The sequence below is a fragment of the Pelobates fuscus genome, chromosome 11 (assembly GCF_036172605.1).
Source record: "Pelobates fuscus isolate aPelFus1 chromosome 11, aPelFus1.pri, whole genome shotgun sequence".
NCBI classification, from domain to species: Eukaryota; Metazoa; Chordata; class Amphibia; order Anura; family Pelobatidae; genus Pelobates; species Pelobates fuscus.
Window position 1 is genome coordinate 76,139,237 of NC_086327.1, and position 18,084 is coordinate 76,157,320.

Below are 18,084 nucleotides of genomic sequence, written 5' to 3' on the forward strand. Positions count from 1 at the left end.
TTGCTGCGGAACATTGTAGCCACGGACGGAGTGGTGTCCCGTCTTTTTTTGTTGCCTCCCATGGGGTAGGTAGTGGAGGGGGGTGTAGGGTGGTAGTGGGTAGGGGTACGGTAGTCAGATGCCTGATTTTGTCGCTGATGGTCGCGGATTGTAATCCCGGGGTCGGAGAGCTAAGGGCTCACACGTCCGTCTCCATTAAGGGTTAGGCTCCGCCTCCGATGTTCAAATAATTTTATACAACCATTTCTTAAAAATATATTAGCAACTTCATTTAAGACTAACTTATATGTCAACCTATATGTGTAAAGACTAGAAGGTTTTATTTGAGAACATAATCACTCTATACAGCATTGTAGTTACTTAAAAAATAATGTTAATTAATATATTATGATTTTTAATATATCATTAATTAGAAGCTTAACACCATCATAAACAAGTGGAAATGCAAGACAAACAGCTACCTTATGAGAGTTTTCAAGAGCTTGTAAACAAATATTTTTACCTATCTTAGCTAATGTGACATTTTAGAGATACAAACTATTAAATTATTTTGTGACAAAGTCACAAAGTCCTAAAGGTGAAGCAATCAGGAGAAATGTTTAATTGGCTTCCATGTGATTGCTCCACTTTTAGAATTATGAATTGAATTGCTCTGTATTAATAATATGCAAAAGTCTACTCCTTTTTTTCACTGCAGTAAGATGTGGAGGAAATAATGTTTATTGAAAATTAAAGTTTAAGTTACCAAGTTTTTAAAGGACCACTATAGGCACCCAGACCACTTCAGCTTAATGAAGTGGTCTGGGTGCCAGGTCCACCTAGGATTAACCCTTTCTGCTGTAAACATAGCAGTTTCAGACAAAACTGCTGTTTACTTTAGGGTTAATCCAGCCTCTAGTGGCTGTCTCATTGACAGCCGCGAGAGGTGCTTCTGCGCTTCTCACTGCGAAAACCACATTGAGAAGACGCCAGCGTCCATAGGAAAGCATTGAGAATGCTTTCCTATGAAACTGTCTGAAAGCGCGCGCGGCTCTTGCCGCGCATTCGCATTCAGCAGATGACGGGGAAAGGAGGAGGAGAGTCTCCAGCACCGAGGGAGCCCGGCGCTGGAGAAAGGTAGCCTCAGGGCACTGTAGTGCCAGGAAAACGAGTATGTTTTCCTGCACTATAGTGGTCCTTTAACGAACAAGAGCATTGGTAAATCAGAAGCAAAGTAGAAACTGACAATGAGAAACTATTTGAAAGTGGATGAAAGTGTCGCACAATGAGGAATTTAAACAGATACTTAAAAAAAAGAAAAAATAAGAATGAAAACAGAATTAATATTTCAAGACGTCACAGCACATCAATTTACTATGTTGAACAAAAGACAGCTGTACAATGGTGCACATAGTAATACAATCTGGCAAGTCAAGTCTAACCTCCTTCTCTCCACAGATGTTGCTTATGATGGAGCTTGATGATGGGCTGAACGATGGGCCCAAGACGCCCAAAACACCTTTGGGGAGGATCTGGCACACTGTAGTGAAGTGATAAAGAATATTAATTACTGTAAAAGTATGGGTAATTATAGTAATGGACTGGAATTTCAAAATCACCCTAACATTTTTTTCTTCACAGACATAACATTGGCATTTTGTCATATTTAAAGAAAAGCAATTAACAGTTACGGAAATACTAATCAGAGAAAAGCTAAAAGGGGTTTTCTAACAGAAAAAAATGTCATCAAACTGTTTTAGAATTCACAATTTAAACAAATTCATACAGTATGTAATATGCAAAATATTTTCAACTAACAATACAATGTATATAATTTCCCCGACTCAAAGAAGGCAGCATTGACATGCTGGTAGCTCCAGCCACTCACTCACAGTAAATAGGGGAAGCAAAACACCAATAGAATTGTAGTTGGCTTTTCTTAGGTGCTTTAAATAGAATATCCATCGGATCTAAAGACTACTTAAAAATGTAAGCACGTGAAGTAAAATCCTTACATAATTGACCTGATGCATACATACACTTTGGCTTTACCTCTAGTTTTAATACATGGCCAGTACTCATATATAGAAATAACATATTTTAGAGAATTAGCACACTCCCTCCAAGATTTGTTTATTTTCCCAAAGACCATTTTTGGGAAGATGGAGAAAATAGCTGGAAAGAGTTTAGTCATTAAGACACTCAATCCAAGTTATGCAGACCGCATATAGTGGAAACTCATCCTTTCCTCGGGACCTCCACATACAGGTTTATTGTAGTGTGTATATTTTTGCATTTCTCTTGATAGTTTTGTTGTTGACCATGGGCTACTTCTACTGGTTATGTAATAGAACTTTGCCCTTGTCTCTGTTATTTGGAGATCAAATTCATTCAGTGTACAATGATTTAATTAGTTGTTTAGGCAATAATTATCACTTGCGTTCTTTAGCTCCTGGCTTTCCAATTATTTTCATTTCAAGCTCCCCCACAAACCCAACTTCCTCGCCAATACTCAAACAACACTCAGTCACACTAACATTTACCTGGTTCCCAGGCTTGTTTAATGGCATTTTGTGTATACACCAGGCTGAAAACTATAAACCATACAGTCACCCATAAGTCATGGGAGTTTTATATATGTATTTTTCTTGTACATTTTTATTTTTGATGTATTTGAAATTGTTGCACACATGTTTTTATTTGATAATTTTAACAAGATCTGCAGACGTGGAGGCTTTAGTAGTGTTCAGCCCTCACAGGGGTATGAGGAAGCAATAAGTAAAGGAAGAATTAAGAAAAAAAGTCTATGTACCAGACATGATAATTGTAAGCACAAGTATAGAGCTACATTCTATAGACATCACGCTGTGAGTTTAGCGCCTTATGCAGATATGTTTGAACAATATGATGTGTACACTCATTAACTACAATTTATTAGACTTGTTACATCAAGGTAACCTGAAAGAATTTAGTGGTATGCACATAGAGGTATGGAGCTATTTATCTAAACAAATTGTATTATTAGATAACAGGCTGCATTAAAATAGCTGTAGATTGTTTAACCACTGGGCACCATTAAACATGAAAATTAATACAAAGAAAAATATTTTAAAAAAAGAGGTAAACTATAAAAGAAAATTAAACTAATCCCTACAGAGATAAAATATATATTGTTATGCGTTATAAGCTGTTTTCACTCATGGTCAGCCAATGTTGATCCTTTCTAGAGTGTCCATCTACATGACGGGCTCATCTCTTATCCTTATCTACTTTGGACATTTCTGAGATAGCTGGATTAACTACCATCTAGTGAGGTCCACCCTGGAGCAACTCAGTTTCTCTCAACATCATCATCATTTTCTGCCATGTCAGGCGCTCCAGGCTTGAGCACTTTTGTCAAAGATCCAGCATGGCATCAATCTTAGGTGCACCATGGGGTCACCGATTTAGTGAAGTGCACTGCGGGGTTCACTGATTCAGCACTGCAGGGATGCAGGTTACCCAGTGGGGCTGGATATCTCACACTGGACCAGGGGCAGATAACAGGGAAGCCAGAACTCTGCTGTCAGACTTGAGCCCAGAGCTGGGAGATCAGCTGGCTCTCCCAACTATTGGACCGTCAGCTGCAGTAGGTCACAAGGTCGGACACAATATTTATCCGTCACGGCACCATGAATTAGACCGAGTATGTTGCAGCTTATGCTAAAGGTGATCCCCAAATAGCGTAAAGCCATTTGAAGCATGATTTAACATGATGCATGAATACATTTTAGTTTATGTGTCATGTATGAAGTTTTTTTGCTTTGTTTGGTTTTTTAAGATGTCTATAAATCTAATAGATTGCTAAACATAGTGGACCTAAAAAATATTTTGATTATTTTCATTTGATCCATTTTAAAAATTAAAAAAAAAAAGAAGAGTGACGGAATAGTGTGCATAGTGTACCTATAGATACATGGTATCCAATAAAACTTAACTTTTATTTTTTTAAATAATAAAATATTGTGCAGAGGCACCCACTCACGCTTATATTAAAATCAACTGCTAAACGGAAATTTTTCTCCTGAATGATGTCTAATACATGAAAAGTGATGCCTAGAATCATTTCACTATTAGTCTAGAGATACTATGACATCTAGTATCTTTAGACTAATACTGAAATGATTCCAGGCATAATCCAGAATAGAACCACAAAAGCACTGACAGACAAATTCAAAGACATCCAAATTTTTGCTGACATCTCTCTCTCCCCACAGAAGAAGCTTTGGGGAAGTGACCGGAGCCCTTTGGAAAAAACAAATTCCTTACAGATGGGGTTTCCCCACTAAACTGTTGGTAACTAGGAATGGGCAACTCCAACTCTTGCATAAGTGGGACTTACCCCCAGAAGCAGCTCCAGATGCACGAAACAGGCCTGTAGTGGCAGCTCCGGAGTAGAAAAGTCAGAGAAGATAATTCTTCAGGTCTGTAGATCCAGGACAGCACTGTCCCAGAGCCTGGACACTGTAACCCACACCGTCCGGAGACTAAAAGTGGACTTACAAGGCATGCAGACTAATGCAAAAGCACAAATTACATATCTCCCTCTGTGAGAGTCTTACACGCGGATGCCCCAGTTTACACCGGGTGCCCCACTCGGTACAACCGAATCCAACACTAACTCACCAGAGGGCGAAGTAGGCTGTCCCATGTGGAAACAGCCAAAGGTATTTCATACCATGACCACACCCCACACCTAACCTCCTCCCCACCCCCACCTTTCCCCTGAATCTACGAGCTAATATCACAGGTGACCTAGTGGTCTAGAGACAGATTGGTCAAGCAGGGAACCTAGTGCTTAACGCATCTAAACAGTTACACCATAAGAATCATCTCATATAATGATAAAAAGGTGCAAACACACCGGCTAAACGCCATGCACTCTACAGAGAGGTGAAAAAATTACAGGGCGATATACTATGCCTCCAAGAGACGCATTTCAGGAAACAAGACCCCCACAAACTCAACATAAAACAATTCCCGCATCAATACCATGCCACAGCAGACACCAAATCCAAAGGTGTAACCATTATGTTTAGCAACCGAATTTCTTTCTCTCAATCAAAAAAGTAGTAGACACATCAGGCAGGTTCAATATAATCGTATCCACAATCAATGATCAGATCTACACCATAGTGAACCTATGCGCCCCAAATGAGAAACAGATTTTCTAACACTAGTTATAGCAAATTGATAAGGTAAAGCAAGGCATCATGGTCATAGGAGGGGACTTTAACTGCGTACTAGATCATAAACTTGACTCGACTTCACACAAAGCACCCACTAGGGTGGCACACTTGATGAGAAGAGCCAAACACCTGACATCCTTGATCAACAACCACAATATGCATGATGTGTGGAGAATGCACAACCCCTTAGGCACACTATACACATGCTTCTCCACAGTGCATAATTGTTACACACGTATTGATAGATTTTACGTCACAGGGATGCACCTAGACCAAGTACAAGACTGTGAGATAGGGAGCGTGTCATGGTCAGACCATGCCCCATAACCCTGACAACCTCAGACAAATTCACCTTCATGAACAAACCCCCATGGCAGTTAAATGAATCGCTACTCTGCAACCCCAAATTCGTGGACCATATGACTGACCAGTTAAAGCACTATTTCACCACCAATGGCACACAAGATATACCTAGAAACATAATTTGGCTGGCTCATAAAGCGCTAGTGAGAGGCATGTTTATCAAACAGGCGTCCCACATCAAGCAGTCATCTCAAAAACAAATTAATCAATGGGAAGAGACCTTGAAAGACCTACATAGGGAACGAATTTGCTAAATTTTACGGGTCGTTATAGAACCTAAAAGACGACGACTCACAACAACATGCAACACTGTCGGAAGCCAGGCAATACCTGCATAACATCCATACGACGACCTTAACCCCCATGCAGTAAGAGGCGCTGACACACCCCATAACAGGAGAAGAAATAGAAATAGCCATAAATAATCTACCTGCCCATAAGACGCCAGGCCCAGATGGCCTACCCAATGGCTATTACAAAACCTTTCGCAAGGTTCTAACCCCACACCTACAGACACTGTTCAATGACGCTATACGGCACTCCAAACTACCCCAGGATATGCTCATGACGTCGGTAATCACTTTGCCTAAGCTGGGCAAGGCCCCGAACCAGTGTAAATCCTTTAGGCCCATCTCCCTCCTGAATTTAGATGCCAAGATCTTCACGAAAGGGGATGGAGGTCTTCTGCTTTCTCTGGATGCAGAGAAAGCATTCGACCGGTTGAGTTGGAGCTTTCTGGAGGCGGTGCTGATGAAATAAAAATTTCCCACCCAATTCATAGCGGCAGTCAAGGCACCGTACAATTTACCGACAGCACAGGTGATGTATGGAAGTTTCATGTCCAGCAAATTCGCCATAACTAACGGCACAAGACAAGGGTGCCCCCTTTCCACCTTACTATATGTCCTGGTGCTGGAACCCCTGGCAGCACAAATTCAAGCCAGCAAAGAGGTTAAAAGGCTTAAGATAGGCAAGACCAAACACAAACTCAGTCTTTTCATGGATGACGTCCTCTTGACCGTTACCGAACCTGAAACTTCACTCCCTGCCCTCACAGACATAATCAGCAAATGAAGCAAGACTTCATACTACAAACTTAACACAACAAAAACGCAAGCACTACCAATCAACACACACCACGCCTTAGTGCAAACACTCAATCAACTCTACGATTTTGACTGGAGAACTGACCATCTCACATACCTAGGGATCAAAATTACCAAAAACCCTCATGATCTCCTCAAGGCCAACTACACTACACATGGAAAAATGGGAAGGGAAACTCATGTCCTGGATGGGACGCATAGCGGCATTCAAAATGATGCTGCTCCCGAGGCTCCAATTCCTGTTTCGGTATATTACATCTTATATCTTATATTACAGACACCCCAAAAGTAACCCCAAAATACATTAATCCCCCACAAAAGTCAAATTCCCGGATAACCCCGATCTGGGTGACCAACATATCCAAATATCACCCAGATCGGTTCAGGGGTTCGGTTTCCCATGGAAGTCCGACAGCACACGTGGCTCCTGCCCAAAATAGTTCCATGAGAAAAGTGGTAGCGGTCTGTCAACGTCGGTAGTTAAAAAAACGATTAAACTTAGTTTATATTTGAACCGTGCAGCTTATTCCCCTCATCCAGACGAATGATTCCACCAAACAGTGTCCTTCCACGATGTACCAAAAAGCAGGCGATGATGGAAGTTCAGAAGTGTTCAGGAGTTCGATTTTCCGATTTTAGTTCCATGCACTCGATGACCAAACACCGCTGCCTGCGTTTATGCAAACAAGATGGCCGCCATCACCTGTTCGTGCATTCAAACGGTGGCCACCCAGACGAACACTTAGAACACTGTGGTTAGAATTGTTACAGCGTGTTAATAGGGTTTAACAAGCCTCCTGGATGGTCGGTAGTTTGTGAGTTGGTTCGGCTCCTGAACAGTCCAGGGAAAACAACCAAACCCAGTCTTTTTATATGCAGGAGGCTACAACCATAAGCAAAGATTTCTCTTATGGACCCTCCTCTCACTCGCCACACCAATTAGATTCTTCAAATACTTTGCCCCTGCATTTGACAGCAGAGGATGGGAGGGTCGGGGCCTTACACACCTATACTACATCTAGACGGGTGAAAAGTTGACTTCGTTCACAATGCTATGTTCCACCCATGATCTACCTGGGTCCATGCACTTGTCATACCTCCAAATACACTCAGTAATACACAAATAAAAACAAAGAAAATCAGTGTTACTGCCTCCCAACCTTCTTTGTCCATAATTGAAACAATGTGGATTGCTCAATCGCCCAAAAAGAAAATCTTATCTATCACAACTCAACTTTGAATTCTATGTGTCGTCTTGCTAGGAACTGCTTCAGACATGAGAAAGGGTGGTTCTCCCGAAAGCTTGTCATTAAAAAATTATGTTAGTCCAATAAAAAAGGTATTACAAGATACACATTTTATCTGTTTTTACATCTACATCACTGGACTAATACAGCTAAAATCTCTACTATATATATATATATAGTATATACACAAAGCATATAGATGTATATGCTTAATGCTTGGTATGTTTATAAAAATATATATGTTTGTGAGTTGAACAAGGTACTAATAACAAATAACCTTAAAGGATCACTATAGTGTCAGGAAAACAAATCGGTTTTCCTGACACCTTAGTACCCTCAGGGTCCCCCTCCCATGGTGCTGAAGGTTAAAAAACCTTCAGTTACTCACCTTCTTCCACCGCCGGGCTCCCTTACCTCTCCTCCTCCTGAAGACAGCTACTAGAGGTTGGCTTAACCCTGCAATGTAAACATAGCCGTTTCTCTGAAACGACTATGTTTACAGCAGGCAGGGTTAACCCTAGAGGGACCTGGCACCCAGACCACTTCATTGAGCTGAAGTGGTCTGGGTGACTATAGTGTCCCTTTAAGTTATATAAAAAAAAGCTGCTACCACTTTAAGTGGGTGCTTCCCAAACCAAACACTTAAACTTCAGTGAGATAAAAACATGTAGTGAAAAGTGAGAAAAAAAGCCAAATATCCCACAACATTACTGCGCAGCGCTAAATTGGAATAAATATGTGTAGCAATCACCCCTTTGTCTATTAATAGAAATAGATGCAGTGATCTCAAAAAAATAAATAAAAAAATAGAGAAATAAATAGAAATGCTTGTGTCTTAAACAAATGCAATTAAAGTGTCACTCCAGATCCCTAAGCAACTTTAGCTTGCTGAAAAGCTATATAGGTGAAGAGTGTGCCCACCTTTTTTTCATTTTGCAAAAAGTATAGATTTCAAAATAAATTGAAAATGAACACTTTTATAAATTAACTTGGTTACACCCCCTTGACTTTCAAGCAGACAACAGGTAATGTTACTTCCTGGTTTACTTAGCGCAATGAAACTGACCTCAAGAGGCAGCAATTGCCCAGAGCACCTGACTTGCAGACATCTTATTGAGCTGTATTCGTAAGTCTGTGATTGGACAGCCACAGGAAGTCTGGGTGGTGATAGAAGGAGATAGCTTGCAAAGGCAGCAGACAAGACAACTGTAAGTTTTGCAAGCTGATTTTAGATATTCCCAATGAATAAAATAAATAATTAAATGCATGCAAGTTCTCATTTTGGTTATATCTTCTAAACAGCGATTTTTATTTATTTTGTATTTGGGCAGTGGAGTGACCCTTTAAATATATTAGTATTTCTTTTTCTGGCTTTTTTTTTTTTAATTATTTAATCTATTAATAGAAAATGGGTAAGTGTTGGTTGGCTTAGTTATACCCACCTAACGCTCTACAGTAGTGTGATATTAACATTTTTAATCAAAAATTAAGTGATAAGTGGCCAACAGGGAGGAAAATATGGAGCAGTAAAATACACACACATGCACACATACATGTATTTTATTTTTTAAAGAAAATAAATAAATATATATATATATATATATATATATATATATTTAATTCTGCTCCTCCATTTTCCCCTCTATTGCCCACTATTGTGATTAAAATCAACATTTAGTCTCAAAGCCATCAATCATCTTTTTTGTCATCAATTTTTATTAATGTCACACATGAAACGGAGTCATGAAGCAAATGCAATAACTCATTCATTCCTCATTTCATTTGCTTTGTGATTTGTCCATATAGTTATTTGGAGTTATTTGGAGTTCGGGATTTCAGACTAAATGTGTACAAACTAATGTGTACTTTCTCTTCACCCCACAGAATGTCAGTATGTGTAACTATAATGCAATTTTGATGTTTGTATCTGTCCTTTTCTAATTATGTTATTAGACATTGACACACTTTGTCCTATACTGCAGTATTAATTTTGACTGCGAATTTCAATTTAGTTGTAGTCATAGTCTTTTGACTAAAAAGCCGTTTTAGTTTTAGTCAAATTTTAGTCATCTGAATTGTTTTAGTTTTAGTCTAGTTTTAGTCGACTAAATCTCCAGTAGATTTTTGTCTACTAAATCTTCAGTAGATTTTAGTCAACACAACTAAAATCTAATGGGTTTAGTGAAAGCCTCTATCTGTATCTTTTACCCCTCAGTGTCTCTTTGTGTCCCCACAGCCCCTCTGGTTGTCTCCATCCCAAGCCCCTCTTTGGTGTGTATCTTTCCCTACATAGACCCATTTCTGTGTCTCTTTCTTCCCCAGCCCCTCAATGTCACTTTGTGTCCCTGCAGCCACTCCATGCATCACATCTCCCCACGTGTCTTAATTCCTCTCCAGCACTTCCAAGTGTCTCATTACCACCCAAGACCCTCCTTGTGCTCATTCCCCTCCTCCCTGTTCCTCCATGTGTTTCATTGTCCCAGCCCCTCATGTGTCTCAGTCTCCCAGGTGTTGTCTCATTCCCCAAGCCCTCCAATGTGTCTCAATTCCCCGGTCCCCCCATGTGCTTCAATCCCACAGCCTCCCAAGTGTCTCATTCCCTCAGCTTCCCCCGTGTTAATTTTGGAAGCAAATTTCTATTTAGTTTCTGTCATAGTCTTTTGACTAAAATGCTATTTTAGCTTTAGTCATATTTTAGTCATCTGAATTGTTTTAGTTTTAGTCTAGTTTTATTCAACTACATCTCAAACATTTTAGTCAACTAAAATATGACTAAAATAGTTAGTTGACAGAATTAACACTGCTATACTGCTTCTCAGAATTGCTGTCTCTACATTGTGTAACAACCTTTATACATTCTAAAATTCAACCATTTGGAATACTTCAAAAAGACCTGGGCACACAAGATGGTACCCAAAAAGGCAGAATTTATCTTAGGAACCGGTACAATAATGCCTAAAGGTATTGAGCCGAAACGTTGCTGTACGATGTCCTAAAATACCTTCTGCCTTTTTGGATACCACCTTGTGTGCCCAAGTCTTCTACGTCTATTTGAACTGCTGGAAACTCGCCCTTCCATATTTTGGTGCACCGAAGTGAACTTTATCCTATTTTCTAGCGCAGGCAACCTTCGGCATTCCAGATGTTTTGGACTACACCTCCCATGATGCTTCGCCAGCGTTATGGGTGTAAGAGCATTATGGGGGATGTAGACCAAACATCTGGAGTGCCGAAGGTTGCCTATCCCTGTACTAGCGTATGCAACTTTAATATGGTGAACCAATTGGAATACTTGACCATACTCATGTCTATTTTGCTTACTGGCATAGGTCAATATTTTCATCTTATGTGTTGGAATGTTGAACAACCAATACTGCAGTCTCTGTCTAAGTACTCTGTGTAAGCAGCTGTAAGTAGTTTTAGTATGTTACAAATATAGTTATATAAGAAGCACTATAAACCAACAAAATTTAAGATGATTGGAATTGAACATTTTCAACCTCTCATAATTGCTTATAAACCATAGTTTCAATGTTTTTTTCTTCAAAAACTATTTCTTTACCACTTCATTGTTAACACCTAATAAAACTGGTAGCATCAACTTTTAAGTGTGCGCATAGGTGTGTGACTTGTTCACTGTAATATAAATGGCAAAATAAGTAATTCCCTAAATCTTAGCTATATTGAATTGGCAATTTAATATATCATTATTCAACAATTCTATTTATTTCAGACAATGAAATATAAGGATATACAGTATCTCACAAAAGTGAGTATACCGCTCACATTTTTGGAAATATTTTATTATATCTTTTCATGTGACAACACTGAAGAAATTACACTCTTCTACAATGTAAATTAGTAAGTTTACAACCTGTATAACAGTGTAAATTTGCTGTCCCCTCAAAATAACAACACACAGCCATTAATGTCTAAACCGTTGGCAACAAACGTGAGTACACCCGTACTGGTGTGGAAATGCCAAAATTGGTCTCAAAGCGTCAATGTTTTCCAGCACTGCCTTAACTGTCATAGGCATGGAGTTCACCAGAGCTTCACAGGTTGCCAAAGGAATCCTCTTTCACTCCTTCATGACGACATCACAGAGCTGGTGGGAGTTAGAGACCTTGAGCTCCCCAACCTTCCATTTGAGGATGCCCCACAGATGTTCAATAGGGTTTAGGTCTGGAGACATGCTTGGCCAGTCCATCACCTTTAACTTCAGCTTATTTAGCAAGGCAGTGGTCGTCTTGGAGGTGTGTTTGGGATTGTTATTTTGGAAAACTGCCCTGCGGCCCAGTAACCGAGGGGAGGGGATTATGCTCTGCTTTAGTATGTCAGAGTACTTGTTGGCACTCATGGTTCCTTCAATGAACTGTAGCTCCCCAGTGCTGGCAGCACTCGTGCAGGCCCAGACCATGATACACGCACCACCAAGCATGGCTAAAATAAGTTTATCTTGGTCTCATCGGACCATAGGCCATGGCTCCATGTCCTTAGTCTGCTTGTCTTCAGCAAACTGTTTGCAGATTTCTTGTGCATCATCTTTAGAAGAGGCTTCCTACTGGGACGACAGCCATGCAAACCAATTTGATGCAGTGTGTGGCGTATGGTCTGAGCACTGACAGGCTGACCCCCCACCCCTTCAACTTCTGCAGCAATGCTGGCAGCGCTCATACGTCTATTTCCCAAAGACACTCTCTGGATATGACGCTGAGCACATGCACTCAACTTCTTTGGTCGACCATGGTGAGGCTTGTTCTGAGTGGAACCTGTCCTGTGAAACTGCTGTATGATCTTGCCCTCCGTGCTGCAGCTCAGTTTCAGGGTCTTGGCAATCTTCTTATAGCCTAGTCCATCTTTATGTAGAGCAACAATTTTTTTTTTCATATCCTTAGAGAGTTGTTTGCACGAGGTGCCATGCTGAACTTCCAGTTACCAGTATGAGAGAGTAAGAGAGCGCCAAATTTAACATACCTGCTCCACATTCACATTGAGACCTTGTAACACTAACGGGTCAATTGACACCAGGGAGGGAAAATGGCTAATTGTGCCCAATTTGGACATTTCCACTTAGGGCTGTACTCACTTTTGTTGCCAACAGTTTAGACATTAAACTGTGTGTTGAATTATTATTGAGGGTACAGAACATTTACACTGTTATACAGGCTGTACACTTACTACTTTACATTGTAGTTCTTTACTAGAACTCCACAGCAGCACATTAACACAGAAAAAATCAAGCAAGCAGAAAAAAGTCAGATACAATAAACTCCCCTCCCTTCATAGCAATCTTTATTTGCTGCTCCTCACCAGCACAGGTCAGAGTACCACTGCCTAGTATTAGTGGGTTGCTGTGGATTTTATACTACTGTCATTTGTGGTTGTATTGTAGTAGTTGTTACTATTTTTATACAGTCTGTTTACCTCTGTCTACTTCCTATTGTTCTTTATTTTACTGTACCATCTTTCATTACTAGGCCTGCTGGTCTTCCCCTGCTCCCATCTTTACTTTGTTTTTCAAGTTTGAGGAGCCATCCCTCTCTGGGGCTCCTTTGTACTTGTCTATTTGCTATACAACTGTCAGGATCCCGCGGGCGGCTGCAAGGGGAGGCTGCAGTCCGCTCGCGGCACTCACCCTCCAGCCGTCCGCGGTCCCCTTCCTTGTGTGCGCTCGGCGGGCGGCATCCTCCCAGCCACGGATGCCGCCCGCGTCTTCCTCTACGTCCCCCAGCGGCAGCATACATGACGCTGCACGCTGGGAGACCACCTATTTTATTAAACGCCGGAGTCAGCCACCTGACCCGGCGTTAAAGGCACAGTGCCTCAATCACAGTGGGAGGTCTAGATATCTCCCACATGTGATTGTTAATTCTGATTGGAAATTAAGAATCAGAATTAACCTATGGGTTTAAATACTTACCTTTCCTGTTCCTCTCTGTCCTGTTGTGGTCTTTGCTTGCTAGTATTGCTACTGAACTTGTGTTTCTGGTTACGTCCTCTCTGGCTTGTTTATCTGACTTTGTGACTTTCTCCTACCCTTTGACCTCGGCTTGTTTCTCGTTATTCTGTCTTCTGGTTCCCCTTACTCGGCTTGTCTCCTGACTATTCTTTGTGTGCTTAGCCCGGCCACTCTAAGGTCCGGTACTGCACCTTTTCTGTGTGTGTGTTAGCATGTTTGGTTCCCGGAATCGTGACAACAACAGCTTGGAAAGGCTTAATTTTTGCCTCCCCTGGCTTCCCCCGAACACGGGGACCATGGGGAATGTCTCTGGCGGTCCCACAAGCGTTTTCGCTGGCCATCTTGCATCTCGTCCAGGAAATTGGTTCACACATCTAGACCTAGAGGACATGTATTTGTCCGTCCCGGTGGACCCTGCGAGTCTACGCTTCCTACATTTTTTCTGGAGGGGAAAGTCTTGCCAATTTACATGCCTACCCTTCAGTCTCAGGTAGGCCCCGTGGTGTTTCACCAAACTGTTGAAACCGGTGATGAATCATCTACTTTCCAGGGGAATTTGCTGCCTCATCTACCTGGACGATCTGCTTATCTTTTGCGAAGAGGCCTTCAGAATGCCATCTCAGACACACTTTGCAATCTCATTGTTCGAGTCTCTGGGCTTTGTGGTCAACCGGGAGAAGTTGGCCCTCGTCCCCCTTATCCACCACACACACAAAACTTAAGCAGCACACACACACACACACACAACACTCAGAGAACCATAATTTCAACATGATTCTTCTTCAAAAATAGTTTCTTTAACACTTATATTTGTTAAACAACATCTGATAAATTTGGCACACTGCCTAGGGCCCTGTGCAACTTTTATCTGGCTCTGCGCAAGCAACACGGACCTGGGCGCACTCAGGAAATGAGAGTAGCACTTTATTACTGGGCTTAGCTGAACATCAGAAGTTTCCATCAGTTGGGCTGGCGTCAGTAGGTGCTCATCTTGGCAAGTTGTCAAACTGTTCTGAAACAGAGTGCCAGGGCATTCCTGATGCCATTAACAGTATTGACACGCTCAGCCTATCACTACATAGCCTTTGGAGATCATTGGAAACCAGGGATCAGAGCAGGTAGTCTTCTAAACTTTAACACGGTGTTCAGGACATTCTGGCACTATAACAACTTCATACTTTTAACATGTAAATAAATATCTGACATGACATTTGAGAACAGACACTTTTATCAAAATTGTCAGGAATAAGGGATTAGGACTTTCTTGTCAAACAAACTGTACAAATTAACATGTTGAGTTGCTATTATTTTTATTTCTATATTTCTACTTCATATTCTAGCATCACAGACCTGGTATGTACATCTTTGTCTTTACTACATATTGGAGTTAATTCACTAAAAAAAAGTTTTTTTTTTTAAATTCTAACTGTAGTGGTCCGTTGAATTAAAAACTGGGAGAAGAATTCAGGGTAGTGATAACTATAGGCAAGTAAAAATTTTCCAAATTTGCTATTTTTGCCTAAATTTTGCAGTTCATATTTCAAGTCACTACAAGTGAATAAACCCTGCATGTGTTGCATTTACACTTTCATTGCCTATGATTTAGAGTTGATCAATCACAGTAAAAAACAATCTCTTTTAAAATATTCGCTGGAATGAGTTGTTCAATGGGGCAAATACTACAATGATTTCCATTGCTGCACTGCTGAGTGATAAATGTCACTTTTTAAATGCCGGTTTCTCAAGATGCTCCATGGAGAGCTGATATATTTAGATAACTGACCAGTATTATTTTATCATGATTATAACATGATCATTTACAAATTAATGAGTTGTGCACAAGTAATTATCGGACATCAATAATTGGCATTACATGTCATGCTATACTATAAAAGCCTTTTGGGAAAAATACATATATAGAGATGATTAATTAAACATAGAAATAGGACACCTAACAGCAATTATTTAATTGGTTATGTAGCCGAGCAGTTTATGTCAGGAGTGACAGCTATTCCAAGTATAGAACCTTTATGAAAACCTCACAAAGACTGTATTGGCATTTAATTGACATTTCAATGCTACAATATGCATGAGTCAACTCGTACCACATATTTAAGTCCAACTGTTTTATTTAGAGGTGTTTTCATGCAAAGAGCATTTTATTATACTACTTATTGCCTTGAAGTAAATTTTCCAAAAAAGGTATTGATGATTCTTATAAGACTTATTATTATTATTTTATTATTTATATAGCGCCTGCAAATTCTGTAGTGCTGTGGACCTTGGATCATCCTGCACAAACATTTTTTGTTATGTATATACCATTATTTGCTACTGTTTTTATTTGATAGGTTAATTAACATTTCAGAATTTAGGGAATTCACAATTTAGTTTCAAAGTGTATAATGACATAACCGCTGCCACTTTGCAAAGTCTAAGGAATTTTATCAACGTAGTGGGTGAAGAGCTCCAACAACAAGATTGCTCCAACAATACTTAAATGGGGTGAAACCCTTAAGTAACACGACAGGTGTAGAGAAAGTAAAATGTAACTTTTGATAATGGAAATTCTCTTAAATTTGAAGAATGAAGAATACATTATGAAGAATACATAACTTTTCTAAAGTTTCCCTCAACATTGTGAAGTTCACACAAATCTATTTAGGGTCTCCCTAGTGAAACATTGAATAGACATAAAATCACTGTAATGGCTTATGGTAAACCATAGATGGCGCCAATCTACAGGAGATCAAATAGGGAGCAAGAAGCCCTATATGAAAAGGGATTGTAAAGGTTGAGCTGTGAGCTATTAGATAGATCAGATAGTAAAGATGGATAGCAGGAGCCAATTAATAGGGACTACCAAATTCTTCTATTATTAGTTGATTAAATAGAAAACTCTCAGGGTGCAGGATAACATAACAAATGCCCATGTTTAGGTAAGTCCCATCATGTGATTGGCAACATACCGATCTTGGTAGGTATGGTCTCTATGGCAAATGGTAGCTAAACAAAGTAGATAAATAAATAAATAAGCACATCAACAGGGCAAGTGCCAGGTCCCCTGCCTCCACGCCGCTCGCGACGGCCTTGCTTACCCTGTCACAGCAAGCTGCGCCATCTGGGCAGAGTATATCTCCTTTCAGAGCTGGAGAACAAGATTATGGAGGAGTACATAGAAGAATCCCTTAGGAACGGTTTTATTAGGAGATCCTCCTCTCCGGTAGGTGCTGGCTTTTACTTTGTCTCCAAGAAGGAGGGTGATCTGAGGCCCTGTATCAACTACAGGGGCCTTAACAAGATCATGGTATGCAACGCGTATCCCATTCCGCTTATTACAGAGCTTTTTGACCATGTGAAGGGCTCTAAATATTATACTAAATTGGACCTTAGGGGAGCTTACAACTTTGTCAGGATAAGGGAACAGGATGAGTGTAAGACTGCTTTCAATACCCGTAGTGGCCACTATGAATACCTAGCAATGGCTTTTGGCCTATGTAACGCTCCTGCAGTCTTCCAGGACTTTATTAACCCCTTAAGGACACATGACATGTGTGACATGTCATGATTCCCTTTTATTCCAGAGGTTTGGTCCTTAAGGGGTTAATGACGTCCTCTGGGATCTCCTGCATGTATGTGCAGTGGTGTATCTGGACAATATACTTGTTTATTACCAAGACCTTGAAACCCACCATAAACACATCAGATCAGTATTTAAGAAACTGCTGGACAATGGTCTTTATTGCAAGCTTGAGAAGTGTCTCTTCGACAAGACCTCTGTGCAGTTATTGGGTTACATCATATCTGAGGATGGGTTTAGTATGGACTCCAAGAAACTGGAGGCTATTAAGTCCTGGTCACTTCCGCAAGGGCTTAAGGCCATACAAAGATTCGTAAGTTTTGTGAACTATTACAGAAAGTTCATGAAGAACTTCCATAGTTGCCCCTATTACCAATTTGACATAAAAGGGTACCAACCCACGTGAATGGGGTCCCGAGGCTCTTGTGGCCTTCGAAATGCTAAAGGAAGCGTTTATGTCAGCCCCTGTTTTGCACCATGTTGACCCATCACTGCCTTTCATAGTTTAAGTGGATGTGTCTGAGTCAGGGGTTGGTGCAATCCTCTCCCAAAGGAAGACACACAATGAGCTTCTCCACCCGTGTTGTTATTTCTCCAAGAAATTATCAGATGCAGAGAG

At 40.5% G+C, this 18,084-nt stretch overlaps 1 protein-coding gene across 1 annotated transcript in view; it reads right to left on the reverse strand.

The window, feature by feature from the left end:
• Positions 1-18,084, reverse strand: part of GRIK4 (glutamate ionotropic receptor kainate type subunit 4) — a 758,447-nt gene that overhangs the window by 263,099 nt on the left and 477,264 nt on the right. The window contains exon 5 of the mRNA XM_063436300.1: positions 1,422-1,519. Coding sequence (XP_063292370.1) covers positions 1,422-1,519 — 98 coding nt within the window. The remainder of the gene's footprint in view (positions 1-1,421; positions 1,520-18,084) is intronic.